Source organism: Scophthalmus maximus, chromosome 4 (genome assembly GCF_022379125.1).
Source record: "Scophthalmus maximus strain ysfricsl-2021 chromosome 4, ASM2237912v1, whole genome shotgun sequence".
In the NCBI taxonomy this organism is placed as follows: Eukaryota; Metazoa; Chordata; class Actinopteri; order Pleuronectiformes; family Scophthalmidae; genus Scophthalmus; species Scophthalmus maximus.
The window spans coordinates 7518883-7545727 of record NC_061518.1 but is presented as its reverse complement, the minus strand read 5'-3'; the positions used below and the strand labels follow the sequence as shown (position 1 = coordinate 7545727).

The window sequence follows — 26845 nt, the reverse complement described above, 5'->3', positions numbered from 1 at the left end:
CATCGCCTACTAAATGCCAATGGCATTGTCTCCTGTATGCAGGGGAGCTGTCATTTAGCGGTCATCGAATTATTGACATGCCTTTGTCTTCTTTCCTTAAAATCCATATAGCTGCAGCTGTGAACAGTAGATAATTCTCATTCCAGGAAACAAAAATCAAGTGAATGCAGTTATTTTGGTCCCCTGGTCGCCGGCCATCATCAATACTGACTCCGCCTTATTTCTAATCAATGGATCGGTGACTCTACAGTGACTAAGGCGTTCCTCTGTTGTTGGTTCGTGGGGGAGGTTTGTGCTAGGTGTGGGCATTCTTCTATAGCTTCAGAAGCCATCCGACAGTTATCAACCGAGAGAATGGAGTTGTTTCTATGGAAACAACTTAAAGATTAAAGCTGTGAAGAGTGAGAGCCGTGCCAGAGTGATTCCCATAATGCCTTGTGCCTGGGGATCTCAGGGAAAGAAAGAGAGGAGGGAGGCAGACAGAATGAAACAGAGAGAAAGAGAGTGTGTGTGTGTGCTAGAGGAAAAGTGAAGGGTTCACCAAAGTCACCAGCTAAAGTTCATCTTGAGGTGTTTTAAATTTCATGGCATCCAACACAACTTCATGTTAGTGCCAGATGAGACGTCAGGGAATCACCAAAGTCATAGAAGACTGATTATGTAGGGACCACGAATGTCTCAGGAAAATTGCATGGCAATCCATCATACAGTTGACATATTTTCTATATAATTTATGGATCGAAGAATTGGACTATATGAGACTATCAGATCATCATTGAACCAAGCCGCGGTCATCACTAAAGAGGTATTTACTTTAATATTGAGTGGTTTTTCTTGCGGGGACAAACTTCTCAAAATGGAAACAGGTGTACTATGTTCCCAAAATGTCACTAAAACAGGTTCTCACACACACACACACACACACACACACACACACACACACACACACACACACACACACACACACACACACACACACACACACACACCTTCATGAACGCCACTGTCTCTAATTGAATTCTCTCTCTCACACACTATCCCTCTTATTTCTCCTTTCATCCAGTCCTCTATTTGCATCCTTTCCTATTTGCGATTTAATGTATGTACCTCCTCCCCGTGCCCTCCTCTCTCACTCTGCCTATCTCCCCTCCCCCTCCCCCTCCCCCTGGGTGATGCCAGTGCTGTTGTCAGGCTGAAGCTGAGAGCAGCCAATCGTGTGGCTCTGTGCTGAGGAGCTCTGGGGTGATGTTAGGCAGTTTCATGCTCATACGATGAGCTTTGCCAAATGTAGGTCATGCTTCTCCTCTCTCTCTCTCTCTCTCTGTCTCTCTCTCTCTCTCCCTCTCACACTTTTACAGGCACACACGCATAAGCCTCTTCACCCATTCACACATGCACAGAAAACGGATAAGAAAGTGTACATTTCATGGAATGGGTACACTCGCATAGCCACAGAAACACAAAGGTACACATACAAACACAGAATTTGTGTACACACACACACACACACACACACACACGTTCTGACACAGGGTGGGGTGGCTGTGCTCAGTGGCAACACTGGTGGATCTGTTCCACACAGGACAGGCAGCTCTTAAGATTGGTTTCTCTGCAGTCAATATTTCCACCAATGATAAAAAATTGATTACAGAGTAAAATCACACTCTGAAACCAAAAAGAAAACCACCCCTACCCTTGCCTCCTCCTGAACTCTTGTTGAACTGCTTCTGTCTGTGCTGCAGTATAGCACAAGCAGCATTGTGATCTGAACAGCAGCCATAGGAGCCGGCGGATTATATATAGACCGTAAAGCAGAGACCTGAACTGAGCAGTCTGACTGGATTCAAGAAATAATATGATGGGTCTCAGAGAGACTTATCATTTTTATGAGATCGTGGTAAGTTTGTGAGCAGGGGGCTGTGGACAGGATTTTAGAAATTAATTCAAAATGTTTCACCCACTTATAATGTTTGACTTTATTTCGCCTTTTAAAAGTATTTAAAAAATGTGCAATTTCTATTTTTGTCTATAAATGCACTGTTCAGTTACAGGAAACATAAGTCATTATCAACGCCCCAAATTCCCAGATATAGTTCTGATCTCTGTCCTCAATGGTACCTACAACCCTGCTTATAAGGTGAAGGCAGGTGGACTTTGTTTCCTTTATGGACTGTATTTATATACGAGATGGAAGCGCCAACCTGAGATATAACGCAGGAATTGAACCGGTTTACTTACATATATCTACATACAGGTGGAAAACAGAAACATTTTATGGAAGCTTTAAAGGAATATGATGACACGTATCAAGAGTATTTTTAATAATAATAACATTATGTGATCACAGTGACCCACACCTTTGACCAAGATCAGTTCATCTTTAAGTGAAGGTCACAGTGACCTTGAACTTAAAGCACAACATTTTAATCTGTTCATCCTTGAGTCCAAGTAAAATACAAATACTTAAAAATGAATAAAAAATAAAGCTAAAGCTGTAGGGAGGCTCAATCTCTTCTTTAAGTTCTCCCTGTTGATAAGAGTTCAATTCTGAAGTGATGCAGGAAGTTCTTCAGTAAGTTACAAAACTGCTCAGCTAAAAATATCCACAGTCAAAGTACTTGTTTTAAAGAAATTGGGCCTGTCTGTGACTGTTACAGTACATGATCAGGTAAACCTTTCTGTTGTAGCTGGTCGACGTGGAGCTAGTTTTGACTACTTCATATATAATTTTATATCCAGTGATTTCCAACCCGGAGGGTTGGGCCTGTTCTTAGAGTCACAAAATAAATATGATGGGTTATGAGATGATAAATGTGTCTTGAAAAAAATGAACGGATATGTCTCTATTTTTTTTGTTATTGATATTTTGTGTGAATTGGATACTTTTTAAGTCTCTGGGCATTGAACAATAATTTAAATGTAACCAGAGAGGAAGTGTCTCTTTGCTGGAACTTCTAACAACTCACAGACATGTGAGAGGAGACGTCCCATCCCGGCACTAAAATATGTTGGGAAAACTAGGGAAACCTCCAACAGTGTGCTTATTATTATAGCTCATCAGATATTTTCAAATGTAAAATCTGGATTGGAAAAGTAAATAGCGACAATAGCTGTCATAGAAATTTAGTGGCGTTAAGTTTATTTCAAGCTGAAATCTGAAAGAGTATAGTAGAAGAAGCATAAAATGTAAATACTCTTGAAGCATACAAGTATTTATGAAGTAAAAGACTCCCACTACTGGGAGTCAGTAAAAGTTCTAAAAACAACCTAATAGTGTGACACTACACTAATGCACATTTTGTCACACATTTGTACATCCTGATTTTTCCAGAATGTACTTTTTTGGATCTACTCGTGTATTGATATTTCACTGTCTTTTGTTGTTTGTAGTAGGAACCTTTCTTAAACTGCTTTGTTGTCGGATCATAATTAGCATTACATATTGAGCTGCTGACAAATACACAGCACTCCCATGACACGCACGCACACACACGCACACACACACACACACACACACACACACACAAGCTCCTCCTCAGACCTTGGAGTGAGAATCATTTCTACTTCCCTGGGTTGCCACTGCTAGGTTGACCTATTTTTGTCCAGACCTCTCTCTCTCTCCCCTCCTCTCTCTTTCTGTCTCTCGCTCGCTCACTCCAGTCCCATAATTCACCCTGCTTAATAATTCACTACAGCTTTATAAGCTTCTACTCTACTAAACGACCGGCTCAGGAAAACAACAACAGTTTTTACAGACGCATTTTGCCAAGCGACATAAATAGAGAAATGTGCGCATATAATGCAGGATGTACTGTAAGTAAGGTAGGATATCTATATATAGTAAATGAGAGCAGGATAGAAGTTACTTGTAGCTGGGAGGAGAAGAAGAATTTACATCCACCACACGACATTCAGCGCTCTTTAGTGGAGAACAAAGTGAGGTGCGAATATATAAAGTCACAGAGGTAATGGTGGTGGTTGTGGGGTGTTTTTGTAAAACCGCAGAGTATTTGCAAGTCTATGCACGGACCGGCTCTGCCTGATGTGATTGGATAGCCGGATGGACAGGAACCAATAAGGGCACCGGGAGCGAGAGAGCAGGAGAGCAGGCACAGAGAGTACTCTGGTTGATGCTGGGCACACCCTGTAGCCGTGTGTGTGTGTGTGTGTGTGTGTGTGTGTGTGTGTGTGTGTGTGTGTGTGTGTGTGTGTGTGTGTGTGTGTGTGTGTGTGTGTGTGTGTGTGTGTGTGTGTGTGTGTGTGTGTGTGTGTGTGTGTGTGTGTGTGTGTGTGTGTGTGTGTGTGTGTGTGTGTGTGTGTGAAAAATTTAGGTGTAGGCTAAGTTTGTGATTATTAATACATTTTTGTGCACATTTGAAAGACAAAGATATGTTCAACCCCACCCCAAAAAAAATCCAGCCTCCTTTATTTTACATCTTGCCTGCCCCCGCTGAAATCTCCTCCCAGGAGCCGATGCCGAAAGACAACAACTATAATATATTCTGCACCCATATTGTCATTGCATTATAAATAACACTGTCCTTTTTTCTTTTTTTTGGCATAAACCTAAGTTCCTGTCGAAATGTTTTTAATTTCTGTTATATCTGGATTTTCCCACATGGTCTATTTTTAAGAGTTGCGAGCTACAGCAGAAGATTCTGGCTTTAAGGGCTTAAAACGGGAAGAAGAACGGGGCCAAATGATCCCGTCTTACAGGAGTAGTTTGACATTTTGGAGAACACACATCATTTATATAGTCTCTGGCAGAGGGTATAATTATCACTCTCATGATTGTGCTTTCCATATAAGCCTGCACACTGAAGTCTGGTAGCTTAGTTTAGCGTAAAGACTGCAAAGCCTGGCTCTGCTCGAAGGTAACAAAATCAATCTGCCTTCACCTTCGACTCACACTAATTAACAAATGTTACCTCGTTCGTTTAATGTGTACAAAAAGTGCAATTTTTGGTTTTAAGGGGGATATGTGTTTTACATGCCAAACGCATACTGGCACACGTGCCCTCCTCCGACCCCGAGGAAGACACTCGTTACATGATGATGTACACTGCTGAATTTTTATAACGCCTTAAAGCCGTTAGTCACTGATCTTTTTTATGCCACACCCCAGCCATGGATTAGGGTTGTGTTTTCTCCTCTTTCAAATTAAGGGCTCGCTTTCGTGGACGTGCTACCCAAAGCGCAAGCGCACGTTGGCATTTTCCTCGTCGTTACGTTCGCACCCGGTGTCCTGGCACACAGGATGGGAGGAGAGGCGCAAACAATTGGTCAAAGCATTTGGCTGAGGTAGCGCAACGTGAGCTGTTGTTATTTTGCACTGAGAATACGAGCATCTTATGCTTGTGATTTGATGATTTTGTCAGTGAGAGCAAACTAAATACTTGGGAGAAATGCTCTACAATTAGAGAATAATGCTTAAAATATAAATCAATTAAATGAAACACTCACCTGTCGACAAATGAAAGTTTTGTGTGATCATAGCAGGACATTTACTGTGTTATGCTGTATTCAATTCTTCACCCTAAATTTCTGATAAGTTGTTGAATCTTCAGCCTTCTGACGGAGGCATTTTCCCGCTGATTCTAGACTTTCTGCTAAGCTAAACTAAACCTAGCTGCTGTCTTTGGTTTCATTTTCACCTCCCAGACATAACGGTGATACCGATCTAACTCTCCCCAAGACAGCAAATAAACCGATTTCCCAAAATGTTTTTTTATTTTTAGTTTTTTTTTTTTTAAGTCAAGGCTAAAATAAATATTTATCATATCACATGAATAAATTTAAAGCAGCCTCCTGTCTTCACTTCCATGCTGTATTTTCCACAACGGCACTAATGAGAGCACAGATATAGCAGGGGGCGTTTGGGTGCGTGAGTGCGTGTGAGGCTGTGGTCTGATTGATGTGACAGTGAGAGTGAGTCTCGAAGAACCTCGGCCTTATTGCTGTTCTGTTACACGCTGCCCCTGCACACACATAACATACTCTGTCTCTCACTGTCTCTGTCTCTCTCTCTCTCTCTCACTCACACACACACACACACAGTTGTCTCCATGTCTTCAGAGGACATTACATTAACCTATATTAATTTCCTGTAGACTACTCAAACTTTAACCATTACCACTACTTGCCTACTTGATTTAACGTTATTGGGTCCCCATAATGTGACTGTGCAAAACAGGTTTAGATCCCCACGACATCAGTAATACCTAAGACCACACACACACACACACACACACACACGCTGCATACATTGCACTGTACGATTGTCACCGTTTCCTTCCCTCCTATCTCCTTCTGTCATCTTCCTTCCCACCATCGTCCCTTTCATCTCTCGTTCCCTTCACCACACCCTCTTCATTCCTTCGCCCCTTCGTCTTCCGTCTACACTCCAACCACGGCTCCATCCTGGAGGCCAACTGACTGTAATGATCACATTGTCTCTGCTCCAGCTCCTCAGCTGGCCAGGTACCGATGGCCATCAGCCAGTCAGCATCCAAACCACCGATTCTAGTTCAGGTTATAACTACAATACTATAGGTTAAGGTCAATGCAGCTAAAGTACAATTTGATTTGGTCATCCACTGCAGGAATAATACATGGTAAGCAACCTGTGGGCTTCACTATGGGCTATTTGGATTCATGAGACTCAGGTAATGGGAGTTTTTCTTCTTACACAGTCGAGCTTCACCCTTTTTTCCGATGAAAAAAAAGTACTCAGTTTGAATCTAGGGAGAGCTGGCAGAGGACGGCCTCACGGATTATCACCTCCTGAATCTACTGAATGATTCTGACAGCTTTGAAGGAGTTGGAGATACAGAAACACAAATTTTAAACCCCACCAGGGGATTTCACTTGCATTTAATCCCCACAGTTAAAGTAGATTTCTCCAGAGTTGTGTGTGTGTGTGTGTGTGTGTGTGTGTGTGTGTGTGTGTGTGTGTGTGTGTGTGTGTGTGTGTGTGTGTGTGTGTGTGTGTGTGTGTGTGTGTGTGTGTGTGTGTGTGTGTGTGTGTGTGTGTGTGTGTGTGTGTGTGTGTGTGTGTGTGTGGCTCTTATTTATGGAGCTTTCAATCGGGTCGCAGAATCTTCCTCCGTCACTGAATTGTAGGTGCTGGGAACAAAAGTTAACAAAACAATAATTTCTCCAACGTCCACCAGTAGCTGTCCTGAAGTGTTTGATGATAATATAGTCCCAAAAGTCCCAAAAAATTGAAAATCTACAAAGAACGACATTTGCAAAGCAACATCATGTGACACATACATTTCCATAACAGCGACTAAATTGACCTCGTGGTGAGATTGTTTTATCTACTGTTTCCCAGGTCAAGAATAACCTCTCATTCAAAAAATACTCAAATTATTTGATATTTTCTTTCTCAAAAGTAAAGTTAAATAAAAACACAGTTTCCATGTTGCATGACATCTGTACAGTTAAACCCTTTAAGAAAGTTTGATTAAGCAAGAGTCTAAAAAGCATGAGGTGCAAGGACAGCGAAGATCGCCAAGGCCTTTAAGACTTCATAAATAAAGAGTAAGGATTACTGGAGACCACCCTTGACCACGTACATACTGGTTGCGTATGTTTGTAGTATCTATAAAGTCGTTAATTTGATCTCATCCTGTGTGTTGACTGTGACACAGTCTGGAGCACTGGAGATCTACTGTATCTCTCTTCTTCTGCTCCAAACATAAAGTTGGCCCAGAACTGAACTGGCAGAGCAGCATTTTTTCAAAGAGAAACATTTCACTCCATGAAGATGTACATATTGCATATCTATGTATATATTTACATTTATCTGTGTACATTTTCTTTAATGAAGACCAGGCTGCAGACTGGATTTTGTACAATAAGGTGATCCTCTTCCTCTACATTGATTAAGACAGTCGGGGGCTGATTGGCCTGATTTCACTAACAGTCTCATCTGATGACCTTTAACCACATAAGAAGATGTTTGCAGGCATATACTCACCATACCATGCAGTGCAACAGACTGGAAGTTGGGTGGGGGATTTGGTTGAGCTTTAAGTAAGTACAGAAAAAACTGGAGAAAAAAAAAAGAAAGTAAAATAAAAACAAACCATGTTTCAGTGATCAGTTGCCTTGCTATATCCGGTTTTGGACCTTTAAATATATGACTTTTTATTTAATTTATTTTGAGCTTCTGAGTTGGTGTTGTGAACCATACAGGCCTGTAGAGTGCAGGACACACTAACATGATGTGTAGGTAGTAAGTGCAATTATTATTATTATCCTCCCATAATAATAACCGGTTTAAAACTGACCAACATATGAAATGATTTGTAGGAAGTGATTTATTTCACTCACAAAGACACTACATTGTGTCAATAAACAAACAGTCCCATCAACTAATTTGCATGTTGTGTCATCACAGTAGCAGAAATGAGAAAGGACTTGGTGACAATGAAAGAAACTCCACAGGCAGCATGAATAATAACCACAGGCCAACAGGCTAACAAGCGTCGAGTCTGCTGTGACTCTGAAATAGTGCGGTGAGCCCCGAAGCCCCCTGAGCGGCCTCTTAGGTATTATTCTGCAAGCGTGCTGCGCGTATTGTAAGTGTGGAGGGGGCAAGCCGAGTGGGCGGGAATCAGCCAAAGCTTTTGTCAGTGTCAAACTCACGAGTGCGAGCGTATGGCTGCTTCCTGGAAGCAGTTTGTACCGGAGCAGGCCCCACAGTCAAACACTCGCAAAAGAATACAGCTACAAAAAAATCATTTGTCAATATTTGGCAGCACTGAAGATAAACAATACGAGAGTCAATACACGGCAGGTGCTATAACTGATGCATCTCTAACAGACCTTTTACTGTACATTAAGGGTCCAGTGTGGAGGATTTAGAAATGTTGGGGAAAAAAGAATATCATTTATAAATCATAATTCTACAATGAATATGTCAATTAATAATCAAATTATGTTGTAGTGTATAATCACCTGATTGTAAGGTGTTTCTGTCACCTTAACAGCCCCTTAAATGGGAAAACATTGACTCCTTTCCCGTTACCTGAAGGCCACCATAAGTTCTCCTACTGGGAAGGGGCGGGTGAGGTGAGGGGGGGGGGGGGGTAATTCAGTTGGCTGCAATCAACAACCTCACTGTTAGTTGCCACTGAATCCTACACACTGAACTTTTAAGGATACGTCCATGTATTCTGAGAATTTACATACGAAACACAAGTGTGTACTCCGCCACCAGGCAAAAACTGGAATTCAGCTTTGTACTAATACAAATTGAAATACAAAAAATCTTCAATTGAAAGCTCTCAGTGTAAGATGTTATTAACAGTCGGAAATAATGGACGATGAAAATACAACGACTAACATTAGGCTTTTCATGCAGCTCTATTAACGAGCTCTACGGCCAATCCTGCTCTCAATCCGCTGCTTCTCCTGCAAAAGGACACAGGATAACGAGATCAGTGTCAGGCCTATGCAATCTATGGGTTTACTGCGAAGTTAAGCAAGGTATTTACAGTCCAAATCTGTTCAAAGGCTTTGAAACCACAGCCCTGGTTGCATATCACCGTGGCTTTAAGAAAACAAACAGTATACTCAGTATCCTCCCGACATACGGAGTCTAGCCATTAAAAAAGTATGGAGTTGAACACTGTTCGTCCGAGCTGTAACTCAACCATTGATTCTTCTCAGTTTGTTCCATAACCAATAGTCAATTTGGTTTCATGCAACTCATGTAATTAGCATTTTTCAATTTTTTCCATGTGTAGTTTCACCCTTTTTAAAATCAATAAATACTTTTACATGGTATTAAAGGACCATAAAGCAAGCAATAATAAAAAGTCGTCTCCGACCCAAATACTGCAGAGCTGAGAATCTTCTCATGCACAGACAAATTATGTTCCAATATTTGCTTTTCTTAAGCCACTTCTGGTTCACCGTTGAAACAATGCAGTGGACTGTGATCATAGGAATGAAGTCAATCTGTCTACTGGTTGTGAGCAACAGTAAGAATGGACCTGCTGTAAGTTTCCACGTGCTCGTAGTTGGTCTGTGTTTGCAGCTCAGCTCCAGGTTTTCCAAATATTTCAGCCATGATATGACCCCAATGCAGCTTCCATTTTGGCAAGGCTTCATCAACGCCTTGCAGGGGCAACATGACAACAACAACAAAAAATCTATAACTGAACCACTGTGAATCAAGATGTCTGCCAGCAATTCCGTGTTAAGGGGGAATCATGGCGAGGAAATTCTGTTGGGACATCTTCAATGATGACGGGGGTAAACAATGAGGCGGATTCTCTGCTTCAAAAGTCTCCGCTGACTTTTGGTGAAGCCACTTTATTTGGAGGTGAGATGAAAAAGCTTTTCTGGCCGTCGTCCGCACTGCAAAAATATACATAATCCTTGTTTGCTGTGCTGTAGGTACATGCACCGATGACAGTAATGGATTATACTGAATAGATGCTTTCAAGAAACGTGAGTATACATGTGAGAGTGCAGCCGGAAAATCTCTAGAAAATTAGAGCGACAGAGAGCGACCCAGCCCAATTTTGCGGACATTTTCCGGAAGTTGTTTTGAAAAAGGGGAACTCAGAATTGAGTACTGTGTAGAATTATAGGGTGGAACTGAATAATATATTCATGATACTGAACAGTAGCCCATTTGGCACAATGATAATTTAACACGTTAAGTTATCAGTTAATAAGTTTAAAAGATAATCATCAGTTGAAGAAATCGGCCCAATTCATCAACTTCTCTTTATCTGCGTTTCTAATGGGTATAGATTTATTGCAATAAATCAGTGAGGATTAATGGCTTTTACCTGGATTCACATCGGTGCATTTCATGGATGGAGAAAGCGATCCTCAATATTCAACTGTAATGTGTTGTAAATAATGAGTGCACCGTTCACCGCAGTCATGAATATTAATCTGCAATTACAGAAGCCAAATGCAGCGGGAAAATCCCCTTAAATAACTGCAATAAAAACCATTTGGTTATTTTTGACCGGACACCACCGGCATCTGCACGAGATCGGCCAAGAAGGCGACAACACAACCACAGAATCCCTTCAGATTACACGTGAATGAAAGTGACGGGGTTATGTAGTGAGCTTCGTCTCATTAGAAAGAACCTGTTTTTAGGCATAGGCTCTGACTGTACTATAATGAACCGTTGAAGAGCGGAGAGGATGTTTAATGCATCATCTCCCCTTTCATCCCGGGGTTGAGAGGACGGCCAGTTTCTGTGGGACATCTAAGCGTCGGTCATGGATTTGTGCATCTGCGTGTTTGTCTGAGTCGAGAGTCGTACAAGTGTTTGTGTGTACATGCATTTATGCAGATGTGTGTGTGTGTTTGTTAAGTCTTTTGTGCTTCTAACAGAGAATAAAGCTTCTGGCCTCCTTTTATAAGAGATCTCACCTTGTGAAAACAGGAGACCCCCCGAAAGCAGAGAGGAAAAGAGACTAATTAACCGCTGAAACAGCTTAATACGTAAGCAGAACATCAAGTCATCCAGACGTAATTGATGTTTTTCTTGATACTGAAATGATCTTCAATTTCTCTAAGAGTCTCAGTGTGATGAAAGGTGCATGGCACCAAACTGCCAAAGCTGCAGTTACATGCAGTAAGCGGTTATTTGTGATGAAATGCAACGTGATCGTAGGCATCTGGTAATGCTTAGTGGGTTACACAGATGACTTTGGTACAGAAGGTCGAAGTTACATTCCTGGTCAGGGCGTGGCTAAAATCCAACACGGTTGTGCTAAATGCTACCCGGCTACCTCTGATATGAGTAAAATAATATTTTTAATGATAACGATGATTGTAAGTCGGTTGGGAAAGATCTGTGCCGAGATCTGTGCCCATCAGGGACGTATCTGCGCTGCGACACTAAACATCGCTTGGTGTAAATGTGAGGCACAAAGGTTCAGCTGGGGTCGAATCATCCTCAGGATCACTGCTTCTCATCCACTGCAAACCATATGGCCCTGTCTCACTGCAAACCAACTTTGATTAAAGGTCTGGTTTCGCCTGACAGTATCACTGTGTGTGCAGTGCTTCATTTACACGGCTTTCAACAAGAATTCCAGTTTTGACTGAAATTAAATCATACCTTCCAGATGTCATGCGTATCTTTATGTCTGCGTTTGTTTGTCTGTTATCTAGCAGGATAACACAAAAACTACCAAACAGATTTTCCTGAAATGTTGTGGCGAGGCGGTGCAAGAGCCAAGGAAAAACTCATAAAAATGAGTTTCATCAGCAGATGCGGATAAACGAGTTAATCCGGGAATCTTTTTTTTACGCGTCCTTGGCGGAGATGTGCGTTCTCCGAGCTCTCCGAGTGCAGTTTTTCTTGAGAACAAATGTCACTAAAAGGTTATCTAGCTTAATGTATTCCCTAATTTAAGTAAACACAAAATAAAAAGTACAACATAATGAAGTCAAATAAGTTCATGACTTGTTTTTATTGTGTATTGGATAATTGGCAAGTGCAATTATCATTCCTTGTTATCTTTTTCTTTCTTGTGCAAATTATGTTGATGCAGTTTCGCTGTACCATTCACCAACTCAGTGTGATTACATTTATATTATGCTGAGGGTAAAGGCGTAGAGGAGCTCTGACTAGTGAATAAGATGTTACATATTAATTGATTAAGTGTAGATTCAAGGGGAAATAATAGGGTTTGTGACTTTAATATGTTCTGCTATTAATCTGCTATCACATTTCATCTGTAGGGACTTGGCCTCAGTGGAGTTATCTTCTGGGTAAGTCTCAATCTCTCTCACACACACACACACACACGCGCACAGGCACGCACATGCACACATACATAATAGTGATAGGGAGTCCCCAGTAAGTCACACAATTGGTTAATTGTAATTTCTTGATACTGTAATTATTTGACTGTGTGGTGATAATTACTATCATAGAATGGGAGCAGACTCTGTCAGGATACTGTAATTATTTTAAACATGTTGAATCTGCAGTACTATTACTGTATGATATTAAATCCCCCCCCCCTCAGTTAATGGTTCTGCCCCTCTTTTTTTGTCCTGCCGCTCAGTTCTAAAACGTTAATTTCCCCCCTTAAGACGAATTGCAATGACTTTGGTTACAACTTTTCATCCAGTGCCATCAAGCATCTGCAGGTCAATACCATTCCCTCTGCCGTTCTGCTAATTTATCGACCGTGCTGACGTGTTAAAGTAAGATGGAGAACATGGTCAATGTTAAACCTTAAAGCTCCAGTGTGTAATATTTAGAAGAACGTCTTCACAGAAATTGAATATATTGTCCATCACCTTGTGTTCACACATGTATAATCACCTGCAACAAGGAATGGGTGTTATTTGAATTAGTTATTTTTAATTACTTTGAATGAGTTAAATATAGTTACGTGAGGTGGACCCGACCTCCGTGTGAGACGCCATGTTGGCTATGTCGTGTTGAATACGGTTGTTGCACAAAACGGTCCGCACTCACGTTGAATTTTCAGCGCTGCCGGAAACCGGAAATGGAATGAGGCGTGCGCCACCAGAAAGTGTCGCCTGTCGGATGCTCAGTTGTTTGCGGTTTGAAACTACAAAAATTACTCACTGGGGCCGAAGTCGAGCCTGTGGACTCTCTTGTCTTGTTACTGCTCAACAATTTCTTCCACTCATGCATTTGTCCTCTCCTCTTCCTCTGTAACAGCTGTGGTAGCCTGCAGCCTCTAGCTAACGCATCTCCGGCCTGTCATCCAGAGGTACATTAGCGCAGTCATCAAGCCGGACACAGTGCAGATAACACGCATGCAAAGTCAAGTACAGACTCACACTCATTATCCTTACAGTGTCTGCCCCTTTGTGTGGCTCAGGTCTGGTAAGAAATTGGGCTTCCTGATATCGCGGGTTCCTGCGTGCCTGTTTGTGAAGGAGGGAAACAGGTTGTAGTTGTGAGAAGTATGTGTGTGTGTGTGTGTGTGTATATACACTGTATGTTTTTGTGTTTGATGCAGAAGAAGGTGGTAGTTTTTGGTAGGATCTCTTGATACGAGCGATAGTGACAGATATACGGCTAATTAGTGCAGCCTTGGCTTGGGCTGTCCTCACCTCTCACCAGCCTGCTGTGAAATTGGATTAATTTACCTCGCCTTAACACAGTGTATCAGCGACCAATAGGAAGGCTCTTTAATGAGCACGGATCTGTTGCTACACGTTAAAGACGCTTGTTTGAAAATGTTGCCCAATCTGTAATGCTTGTTCACGTGCTTTAATGTTGTTGAAAACTGTACAGCAGTATCTCTTTCTCACACACACACACACACACACACACACACACACACACACACTCATACAGTATACACACACACACATACACACATACACACACACACACATGCCTGCACAGTATGGTGAGCATGTTTCAAGGCAGGGGTTGCTAGTATAGTCCAATTAGTTTGGCTCTTCTTTGCCTTGTGCTAAGGTTCTTACGAAGACAATCTGTTTCTAAGGAAGTCCTTAAGAGCGGCTCAGTCCTTAAAACAAGCGGCAGACAACCTCTCCTAAGCTTTTCCTGACTCCATCTGATTCCATCCTACGCCGATAGTTTACTAAGTCCATCATGAAGCTCTTCCGTTGAAAAAAAAGAAAAAATCATCTCAACCGTCCATGCTTTGCCCCTAAATCCCATCTGATACTCATAATCTCTGCTGTCCATATTCTGAGCCCTGCTCAAGCACACAGTCACAACATTATTGATATAATTGGCTTCCCCATCTTATTTTTGTCATCTGCTAATACCAGGCTGCAACGAATGTCGGCTCTAGTGATTCCGACGAGGGGGTAGTATTAACAGCTCTGCTCAGCCAAATATCTCCATAACCTGCGGGCGCGAGTTCCAGTGTGTTTAAATAATCTGGCATACAGTAATGAAACAGAGATAATGAGTGTTAAAATCAAGGAGGGTCAAAATGGACTCGGTTTAAAAACTCTCTCCATAATATTTTTGTATAATTAGTTGTTTAAATGAAGCAAAAATGTTCCTTATTCACTCACCATTAACATACTCCTTTCTCTCCCAGTCTCTTCTATATCGGTCTCTTCTGTATCGCTCTTTTCTTTTGGTAAATGTCTGTCTGTTGTAACACGACTGCTCTTTGCCAACAGCACCCCTGCAAACTACAAAAACACCCCTCTGCGAGAGCCTCTGTGTGAGACTTTCTTGCAATGCAGAGCGAAAAAAGGGCGAGTGAGCGAGGGATAGAGAAGGAGAGAATGAAAGAGAAAGTCTGTCCCTCTATCCATCTCTCTGTTTGTCCCTCCAAAATACAGTAAAGTAGTTATCTACATGGCTTCATCCAAATAGGTTACATTTTTGATTCATTAACTATAACTTTTGCTGATTACTTGTCTTTTGAACGGCAACTCTGTTAATCAAATAATTGTTTCAGCCCCGGGCTGCGACCAGGGATTATTTTTTATCACCGATCAATCAACAATTGTTTTTCCTCAATCAATTGGTTGTAAAATGTCAGCAAATGCCAATCTCAGGTGAGAACAGAGTCTGGCTTTCTTCAAAGACCAAGAAAACCAGGAAGTATTTGAATTTTAGGGGCCAAGTGAAACCAGTGACTTATTTCTCATTTGTTCTTTGCAGTTTATTCAAAAAGTTGGAATTATCATTTCAGCTACAAGGAATTTTATCTAAAAGCAATTTCATTCGTTCATTGTTGACACATCTACCATCTCCCAAGTGAGTCAATTGAAGTCTGTCGGTACTTAATTGTACACAGGGAATAAAGTTACCCATAGGTCCTTGAGGAGTTATTGCACTGTACAGTATGCGCTATGCTGGAGTCGATAGTTTACAGAGATGTCCACTCGGTGCACAGACAATGACGGACATGCAGACACGCATGCACACTGACCCAGAGAGATCGCTGAGCGTGTGCATTTTTAACGGTCCCCAGCCGCCTGTCAACGATTTTGGGGGGAACGGTGATGAACATGGGGTCTCCAGGCAGAGACGGTGACAGCAGATCAGGACAGTTCAGTGCAGCATGTCGCAGGAGGCTGACACACAAATGTGCGCGCACACACACCACACTCACACACACACATAAACACACACACACACACCGGGGAGACATTTATGCATGGATGCACATTCACACACAGCTTCAGCCGAGCTTTACTACAGAACAACACTGCAATGCAACGAGGATGTCACTGTCTGTGACTCATTGACAATGTCTGTTGTACTTGTCTGTGCCCTGTTCTTTAACTTTTGATTCATCATCACTGTCTCAAGATTCCGTGCTGAATTTAGGCCCATGTCTTTGCTTTTTTGCCATCTTGGCAGTTCAATCTCTCTATCGGACCGATACCAACAATCTCTGTAGTTAACTCGGGTTTCCTGCGCTCCGCACACACAACCTCTCATGTAATTAAAACCATGTATGTACTGTACATGTACAGCTCCTCTCTATGAGCATCAAACTACTTAAATGTGCTCTTTAAATTATGTTAAACTCAATGATCTGTCTTCAAGGAACTTGAATGCCCAATGAAGCTGAAGTGTGACCTCTGATGATGTCATCATATATGAATGAATGAATAAAAGTAATTGTGATGAAATATAAACCTATAAATAACAAACACATGTATTCTGTTCAACATGAAAACTAACTTGAATGCTACCTGTATTTACATGTCAACACACATTTTACCACACACTGTACAGCGGTGAGAAAACTGTTTGCATTCGCCTGTGCTTTACAGAGCCAGTGCTCCGTCCTTGATGATCGTAAGACCCACAACAACATGAAAAAGGCCAGAGGCCAGTTTGCACAGACGAGGAATCATCTCCAGCATGCCAGCCATCCAGTCGGCCGAGCACTGTGATGTACAGACCAAGAGGTTCTGCATGCATGTTTTATAGCCGGCTGCAACGGCAACAGAGACAGAGGCACTTAAAGCGGAATTTCAAATGAAAACATGAGAGACGGAGAGAGGAGGCTCGCAGAGTTCAGCGGGTTGTGTGCGTGCGTGTGGCGCCCTTGCACGCACGTGCGCGTGTGTGTGCGAGTGCCAGTGTGTTTATGTTTGTGTGATGTGGTTGCGTGAGGGTTTACCTGCTGGTACAGGGAGGTTGGTCTGAAAGTGTGTCACCTGTCCCTGTGTTACTCTACAGGAGGCAGTGGAATCACTTTAGCCAAAATTAGCATAGAGGTAATTGGGCCATGAGAACAGAAAATGTGCAGTTATGTTTTTTTTGTTCGTTACTCTCCATGACATAAGAGTCTTTGGAGAGATGAACATAATAAACCGTGTGTCTTTGTGTGACACACAATATCATCCCTGATGACCTCCCCACACGTGATGCCCACATGTTTCCGTGGTAACACACAGTAAGTGGACATACGCTGCCCATATTCTTTGATTTGAGGTTTGTTTTTGTTTTTTTTATATTTGGGTATGACACAGTGAAAGTAAGATCCCAGCTGGCAGGAAACGTTTCCACAACATTGGCTTAATGTAACCACTGATTTTGCTTTTAAAGGTCAGTGGTCAGGGATTTTGGAGAAAAAGAACATAACAGGAACTAAATAAAAAAAATGATTTCACCTGTCATATCTTAAAGAGGCACAGAGCTCTGTCTCTAAGACTCTTTTAAGTGGACGGTGTTCAAAGACATAGATAAAATACACAGGAAAGAAAACTAAGAAGGAAGGATATTGCCTTTTGTATTCCTCAAAATACAATAAAGGTGATGATTATTAAATCCTCCATTCCCTGAGCCTTTCCATTTTCACCCTCTTCATTATGACCTCCGTGCTAATGATGGAGATATCACTCTGGGGTTTAAGTCTCAAGATTCCCCCTTTCTAAACAAAATTATGTTTACATTTATTCTCAACAGAGGATTTGTCATTTTCCTGCTTATTTAATCAAAGATGAACGCAAACACAGATCAGTGTCTTTTGGTGGCACTGATCAGCTGAGTGAAATATCTCTTTCTTCAAAAATAATTGTGACTTAATTATGATGAAAAGTAATGTTTGTCCATATTGTCTTTAGTGTTGTTTGATATGTAAAGATTGCATGTTCAAACTAAAATTTCCACACACATTTCCAATCGCCAGCTTTATCAATGTTTTTTGGCTTTTTTTTTGTGGTTCAAGTATGAAAGATTAACATGGTCGGGGTGGTCGTCTTCAGTATCTGAAACATGATGCATCTTTAATAATGTGTTGAATGAAACACCACAGAATAAGTATCAATATGCCCATATGTGTTTGAATTTAAGTTTTGCTGTTTTGATGAGTCAGCGGCAGGATGATACAGTTTATCCTTCTGTGATATTATCTCCATAATTGTTTTCATTTCAAACGTGATTCAAACATTAATATGTCAATACATGTCACATGAGCATTGTATCCAGGTCAGCCCATCCCCATCCCTGCCACCCCCACTGAAATATTTGTTCCTGCCCACATGTCTTTCACATCAGAAGCTCTGCCCTGCACAACCGTGGCCTTCCCTTATCTTCCTCTGTCTCTCCCCCTTTAACTCTCTTATCAAACCTCTCCTCTCCTCTCAGGCTTGTAAGTGTCTGGGTGGAAATCAAAGTGCATTAAACATTAAATACGCTGTCAAGAGGCAGGAGTCTCTCCGTGCTGCTGATGATGATGATGGGGAAAGTAGGGCAGTGAGGGAAGAGGTATAGATGGGGAGGAGGAGGAAGAGGAGAATGGACACAAAGATGCAAAGATGGAGGGAAGAACAGATGGAGGCAGAGACAGAGGCAACCGAAGAAGCTCATAAACCATCGCACATATTGGATTCCGAAAACATCTCATTAGGTGTGTGTGTGTGTGTGTGTGTGTGTGTGTGTGTGTGTGTGTGTGTGTGTGTGTGTGTGTGTGTGTGTGTGTGTGTGTGTGTGTGTGTGTGTGTGTGTGTGTGTGTGTGTGTGTGTGTGTGTGTGTGTGTGTGTGTGTGTGTGTGTGTGTGTGTGTCTTGTGCTGAGGTGTGAGACGGACCCAATGTGTGTCTGGACAGAGTGTATCCTAACCTGGCTTGTGTGGTTGAAATCAGATCCCTGAATCACACACACAGAGCAGATTAAGCCTGCTGGCCAGTAGCACAAAGTCGGCAAATATGTCTCTACTATTTCTCCTTTGACTGTGGGACTTTTTTCTGTGTTTGCGAGTGAGAAACAGAAGAAGACGGAAAAAAAAAACGGGAACCACATTTACTTCCAGACCACTGAGGATCTGTACTGTTGGCACTCAAGTCACTGTGCTTCTTCTCTTCTTCATTTGTCCATAACAAAATGTTTTGACAACATGACGTGTGCTCAAGATCTGATTCTAGTTGCACTACAGAAGACGGTGAGTAAAAATGTATGACCATCGAGGGAGAGAGAGAGAGAGCGAGTCTGACACCGCTGAAAGGTTAAAGCAGGCCTCCCTCTCTCTCTCTCCTGTTACTATGCAGACTAGTGAGACAGAGTAGTCCCCCGCTGCCACAGGCCATTCACTCTTAAATTCAAATTCAAAGTCAAATTTGCTTTAACGGCATACCAGGAGGAAACCAGTGTTGCCAGAGCAGTACAATATATTTGCTGCAGACCAATATATTCACATTAAAATCCCTTCCACCATTGTGTGTGCATATGTGTGTGTGTGTGTGTGTGTGTTTATGCTGTAGATTGCTAGATTCTGTTCTAGTTGTTAATAAAGTTAAAACAAAAACAAACAAAAATTGGGTTGGGGGCACGGCTGAGGGCGGTAACTCGACAATTGTGACATCACAACCCTACACAAGTCCTGGCGGCTTGTTTGACGCACTTCTCCACCGATTGAGTGTTGGATTCTCTTTTGTGTATAGATACAGTATTTGTAGAGCACCTTGACCAGCTTCACCGTCAAAAGAGAGATGTGGAAATCTCACTTTCTACGATAAGGGACCTTTAATGTTGGAGCTACTTTTTTCCACCAGCATAAAACCCTGACCCCTTTTGAAGAGAGGCCTTTAAAATTGACTTCATTTTCTGAGAGCGATACTTTCACGAAAAGCTAAATGCCTCCAACTGCTCATATGCAAGGTGAAAACGATCCAACATTGCATTGCAAATTGCTTCAGGCATTCAGTTCTAGGCTTCTAATTCAACAACAGGCGTCGGGTGTGTGTTGTATCGATGCTGCACCCTTAGAAGATTTTCCTTTATTTCACTCATCAAGTGTTTGTTATCTGATATTTATCTGTGATATACTTTAGAAGTACACCAACATGCCAGAGGTCAGATGGCTGAGTGCTGTACACATTTCAGAGGTGTAAAGAAGTTTTAATGCCAAACCCTTTACTCTCAAACCTATTTGGATGGTTTTAACATTTCAGACTAATCCCAATTCCTCCCTCGTCTCAGTTGTATAGATGATGTGTAGGTCTCCACCTCTTCTACTGATCCTTTGTCTTTTCTTTCTGGAATATTACATAGAAAGAAATCAGCTTCTGTTAATGTTTTTTTTTAGGGGGGGCTGTGGAGGTTAATTTATATGAACATCTGCTTTTAGCAAGACAGAGAGAAATGACAGCATCAAAATCACAGCACATTTACAACGTAACGGAATAATATAAAGGCAAAAAGTTCTGGTGGCACAGTCACACAGCACAATTATGATATGCATATTTATGAGGTGATATTAGAACTGGAACAAATTAGTCCACTGGTTTTGCTGTCGATTGACAGAAAACTGATTGGCACCTTAGTTGATAATTGATGAGCTGGTCAGCGTAAACTACAACAGGGATTTCTAACAACACTCCGATATCCCATGGACCAAATCAGACGTGTTGGTAGGATGTCGAAACATCAGAGGCTCAGCCCCCAAGTCTTTAGATTGTCAGTAAAATATAAAATGGATATAAGACATGGAACACAGCTCTAGGTTTCAGGTTGGGTGCAGAGGTATTCACAGCATGGAATCAAAATGAACACACCAAGTGCCACCTTAGTTGTCGTTCTTACTTCTTACTTTCATCAGCAGGAGTAAAACTTTCATATTGATGAAGCGATCATGTGCTAGACATTGAGGATATTTAATTCAGTTTTAATATCCCTGGTCTCATAGCTCCTCTTGAACTGTGACAAACTCTCTGTCTGTTCTGTCTCCTCTGATGCTCTCCTCTTCTTCACCTCTCGTCTACAAAAAATGTATCTCACGTATCAATGTATTATATACATTAATTCATCAATTATTTGAACACACCAACTACAATACGAAAGCAAACCCTCCGTTCCATCCCATAGGGACTAAACTGTCGTCGGTGCTCATGATTCCATGAAGGCTGACAGCCACTCCGCACAGCAACACAATTGGATGCAGCTATACAGGCCAATATTCAAACAGATGTACAACAATCCACTTTATATTGCTATTCATCAAATTACTTATTCCCATCAACTGTCATCAACTGTTGTAATCAATGCATCCTGTGCCCTGATAACACAGATCGTCCATAACATCATTACAACCTCCTCCCTTCCTCTGTTGTGCTCTTGTTGCTCTTTTTAAGTTTTCTCTCTCTGCCTATCACACTGGTGGGCTAGAGTCTTATATAAGATTATTTCCATTGCTATAATCGTAAAGATGTGCATTTGGAAGCACTTGTTTTCATAGATTTGCCTTGTGGCAAAATCATTTGAGACCCCAACTATAGCTGCTCCGGTGCTACACTAAGGAGCCCTCTTCTTCAACACCCAGAACTTTCTCCCTGACTCCGTCTGCTGCCACAGCAACAGGACACAACTCTCCCTCCACCTCCCGTTACCTTCAATATTTGTTCTTTTTGAAGACGCTTCTCATATCCACAGCCTTCGAGTCTTGCCTTGGTGAACTAGCTTGCTGGTTACTACCAGATGCCGCCAATGGCAAGTAACTAGCGCCATGGCTCTCTCTCTCTCTCCTGCCAAGTGTGAAGTAGATCCAACAATGGGAGACTATTTCCAAGGGACGGATATATAGATGTGGGGCTATTCTTTTTTTCTTTTTTTTTAGTACGTATTTTAGATCTGGGGCTATTCATGAAACATGAGGGGTCTCGTGCCATAACAAAAATCAAATGATGAAAATGATCAATGTCAATCAATCAGCAATCAAAAATAGTCATCAGCTGCTGCCATAAGAAAAGTATACAGGCACAATACAACATTTGATTTAGTTTTGTGTTATGAGATTCCACTGCATTAATGGCTCAACCTTCACACCTTGTTTATGGATCAAAAGTAGTCCGTAGACGGCTGGATTCATTAATATAGACTATTGGGTCTAAATGTTTGCTCGCTACACAAACTGAGATTGGTTTGCAGGTACCTACATGATCACTTTAGGACTTAGAAACTTGTCATTCAAGCCAGACAAAGTGGAGTAACAGTTTCAAATCAATTGAAACAAATCACCAAACAGAAAGTTTTGGTAGAATTCACTATTTGATCATTGTCCCACGTGTTAATATATAGGTCCAACTTGTGAGTACTATTATTAAATGACCTGCACAAACTGACTGTCTAAACGCCATCAGATCACTTCCTACTGCCACGTTCAAGATCGATCCATGGTTCGCACCATATTGGCTGCGTTGCATGTGATGACACACCCCACGATCATATGGGGAAAGCTATCGTCACTGACATTGAATCCCTGTACGATGTCTTGACTGGCCACAGAGATATCGGAGCAGAATCCACTCCACAAAAACAAAAATGAATATTTCAGGGTTTTCTGGGCACAACAGGTGAAACCAGACGGACGGACTTCTGGGTGTAGATGCCGACACACATTCATAGAATAGTGAGATGTGAGGGCACTTGTGTTGTGTGGAGAGACTCTTTGGACTGTTGTGCTGTGCAGGAAATTCCCAGGGCTGTCCCTCACCGACAAAATGCACGTTTTCTTCGACATCAGAGCCTCAGTCATCTGAATCCAAAGCGAACCGGAGCAAACAAAGCAGGAAGATTGTTTTGTGTAATAGAGACGTGGCTTGCCTCAGTGACAAATATGCTCAAATGTGTGTGTGTTGTTGTTGTTGTTGTTGTTGGGGGTTGGGGGTAAATCCAAAGAGGGAGTTCATGAGCATACACTCGCTTTAGGCCCCCCCAAAATGCTCTTCGGTGATTGTCCCAGATTGTGATTAACCTGATGTGAAGCTGCACAAAAAAAAATCTGGACTGAAATCCCCAAACGGATGGTCTGACATCAGACGCCGAACACCGAGGGGACTGCAGAGGACATAAATAATCTGTAGCTGCCGTACAGAACGTGCTGTTACACTGAACGAGTCTTCCATCGGTGCCAAAACAGCCCCCCCCCCCCCGTCCACAGCCGCGCGCACTGCGATTGCGGCTACACAGGAATATATATCCCCCCATGACCGGTTCATGTTGGACCTGCAACACGGACACATCTGGATTCATTATTGATGCTGTGTTGGTGCGGGCGGCGGCGTGTGGGAAGGGTGGGTTTTGGCGCACGGGGAGTCGCCTGTGAAAACCCCAACGCGCGCGCGCGCGCGGCGCGCCCGCACACAGACACACACACACACACACACACACAAGCAAGCGCGCACACAAACATCTGAAAACCCTTTTAAGAGGAGCTCGATCCTGAACTTCATCCATTCACACCCCGAGTGACCGAGGCGGCCCGGAGAACACCGTGTGTACATGCTTCAGGTGTGTGCGCTACCCGCAGTAACGAGACTGCGATGCTGAGCCAATGCAGCGGCAACACACACACGCCCCTCCGCTCCTCTCCGCGCTGCCTGTGAACACACACACACACACACACACACACACACCACCTCGACCCCCCCCCCCCCCCCCAGTCGACTGACACACACACACACACACCCGGGCCGCCGAATGAATGAGCAGTCAACACATCCTGCGCCGTGGAAGCGCACCTCGGTGTTGCTGAATGGTCCAATGTGCAAAAGCAACCGTGTGACACATTTCAATGAGGGATGAGAGCGCGGCCGCGTCGGCACGGCGGGCGCGCGTCGTGCAGCTGGGCAAAAAATAAAGAGGATGATTTTTTATTTTATTTTTTTCAAAGGTGGGAGCCGTTCGAAAAGCTTGAAGGCACATACAGTATATGTTGGGTTATGGATGAATCAAATCACACGTTGCTCAGGTGTAAATGACAAGGTGATGTCTTTTTTTTGGAGTGGGGGGAATATTGGTCTACTTACGCACTGCCTCCTTTTTTGGGTCTAGGGCACTGGCAGTCTGCTGTATCTGGCCTATTTTGTTCTGGAGGACCCAGACCCGCTGGTTGGTGTTAATGATGTCGTTCTCCAGCTCCTGAAATAAGGAGCAGGCGTGCCGGGCCAGGTCGGACAGCTGTCGCAAGGTCCGGGACAGAACCACGTTACTGATGGCACACAGGTCCTCGAAGAGCAGCCCCTCGTCGTTGGGGATGTGGTGCCTGCACAGCAGCGGCGGCTCCACAATCCTTTTGGCGAATGGCATTTTGCACGCCGCGAATAACGGGACTTGTAAGCCAAGTGTAAATCCCCACTGACTAGAAGAAAACGGGAAAAGGGGGGAACAGACAACATCCAAATATGCTGAAAAAAAATCCGCGAGAAAAGCCGACGAGGTTCGGGCCGACCGCGCGTTATCCCCGGGCGTCGATCCAAAGTTCCCCCATTCTCCTTGAGATCCTCCGTCCTGCTGCTGGCTGCTGGGGATCACTCACACTCCCGCTCACACATGCACACACATGCACACACATGCAGGACACGGCTAAGCGCAGGTCAGTGGCGTGAGGATGCGTGTTGAGTCTGCGATCATGGGTTGCCTCCGTGCCGCGTCAAACCAGCGCGCACGAAGAGGAAGCACCGCGCGACATTTTCAAAATAAGAGCCTGGGTCAAGTAGAAACGCGGAGCAGCGCCGGAGGCGACGTGTGCAAAACGTAGTACGGATGACAAAAGATAAAAGGATTGTAGTCAGAATCCTCCTACATGGCTCAGCTTTAAATACGCGCGTACTGGTTCATACACAATCTGCCCACCTTGCACTTTTATTTTCCAAGTCTGTCCTTGTGTTTCCGATCGTGCCGTGGTCATTTTCGGGGGGAATTGTCGCAGCCTGTCTCAGTGGCCTGAACAGTGTGCAGGCTGAGGGGATGAGAGGGAAGACTGAGGGAAAACCCGGAGATGTGGACATGATGTGTGGAGAGGGAACGGCCACAAACACCAGCCCGTAGAGTTACATTCCATTGGTTCATCATGTTAGGACAGAGGGGCATTTCATTACAACATGACGGTTAGTTCAGACTTTTCTATTGGACCCTGCAGTGGATCCTACACTGAGGGAAGTCCTTGAGAAATGTTTTTTTGAAATGTTCCTTAATTCTGAATATCAAACTTTTGACCAGTGGGGGTTCAGATCTGCACACGACAGTCGCCCCTTGGGAAATGGGAGCAGACCATCTAGCACAGATTCAATGTATGAATATCAAGCAGTTAATAATGAATTTGCGATTCAATCACAGCTAGGGCCGCAACTAACGATTATTTCCATAATCGATTAATCTGTCGATTGTTTTCTCGATTCATCGATTAGTTGTTCGGTCCATAAAAAGTCATAAAATTGTGGGAAATTAACATCAGATTAGTTTCCCAATAACCAAGATGATGTTTTGTTTTGTCCACACACCAAAGATATTGAGTTCACTGTCACGGAGGAGCAAAGAAACCAGAAGATATTCACTTTTAAGAGCTGAAATCAGAGAATTTAGACTTATTTTTCCATAAAAACTACTTGAACCAATTAATCGATAATCAAAATAGTGGCCGATTAATTTAGTAATTGATTACTAATCGAATAACTGTTGCAGCTCTAATCACAGCAAGTCTTTAGGGTCAAATGAGTCAGTATGATGTAAAAAGTTTTCTGAAGGCGTTCACCAATCAACTATTATCAGCATTTCACCAAAATATTCCCCAGGCCTTGTTCACACATTAACTCCATGAAACTAATTCTTTTGACATACCAACAAGTTGCTAGACTCTATGATAACGCGATTACACCACGATGAACATCTGAAAGCAATTAACAACTCACAAAAGTACACAATCAAAAACAAATCAGTCCAAAAGAGTGGGAGACAATCCAAAGTTTTACACCTGCATGTAAAGTGCATACACTGTAATTATGTTCCTTTTTATGGCATAACATAAAATTTAAAAGAAATGGAAAATCTGTGATTGTAGATTTCTGAAAAAAATCACAAGTTTCCTTCACAGCCACCCTGTTTTACACATGTATTACATTATTAGAAAAGCAGTAGGACTTACAGCAATACATTATGGAATAAACTTGGAATATAGTGTAATACGATGTACAGTAAGTTTTCTCCAAACCTTAAACAACTAAACTTAAAGCTTCTCGGAGAAACTCACTTGGAGCAAGAACCCATACTTAGTGAGCCGGTTTTCTTTTCTTTTTTCTTTTTCCTTTTCTGCTGAATGTGAGATTCCAGGATGCTAAGCCGGGCCGTTGTCTCATTCATTCACCGTGATTAGCCCATAGCCTCGAGGCTCAGTCTCTATATAGACATTGTCGGCAGTAAACTTGCTGTTGCAGCGAATCTGAGGCAGCGCAGATTGACAGTAACCTATCATGGGCCTCACTCTGCGCTGCCAAGAAGACAAGCGACGGGCTGCATGTTGCGAAATGTCCCATACTGTACAAGCATCCCAGCAAATGAGGTGATCGTTTAGAATAAGTGCCAGTCTTCTACTGTACAACCTAGCTTCACTGTGAACACGAAGAGTGTTGAGCATTGCTT

The 26845-nt window shown here is 42.7% G+C and overlaps 1 protein-coding gene across 1 annotated transcript in view; it reads right to left on the bottom strand.

Moving 5' to 3' along the window:
- Positions 1–24877, bottom strand: part of nhsb (Nance-Horan syndrome b (congenital cataracts and dental anomalies)) — a 41520-nt gene extending 16643 nt beyond the window's left edge. The window contains exon 1 of the mRNA XM_035629180.2: positions 24238–24877. Coding sequence (XP_035485073.2) covers positions 24238–24517 — 280 coding nt within the window. The 5' untranslated portion in view covers positions 24518–24877. The remainder of the gene's footprint in view (positions 1–24237) is intronic.
- Positions 24878–26845: the final 1968 nt, after the last annotated feature.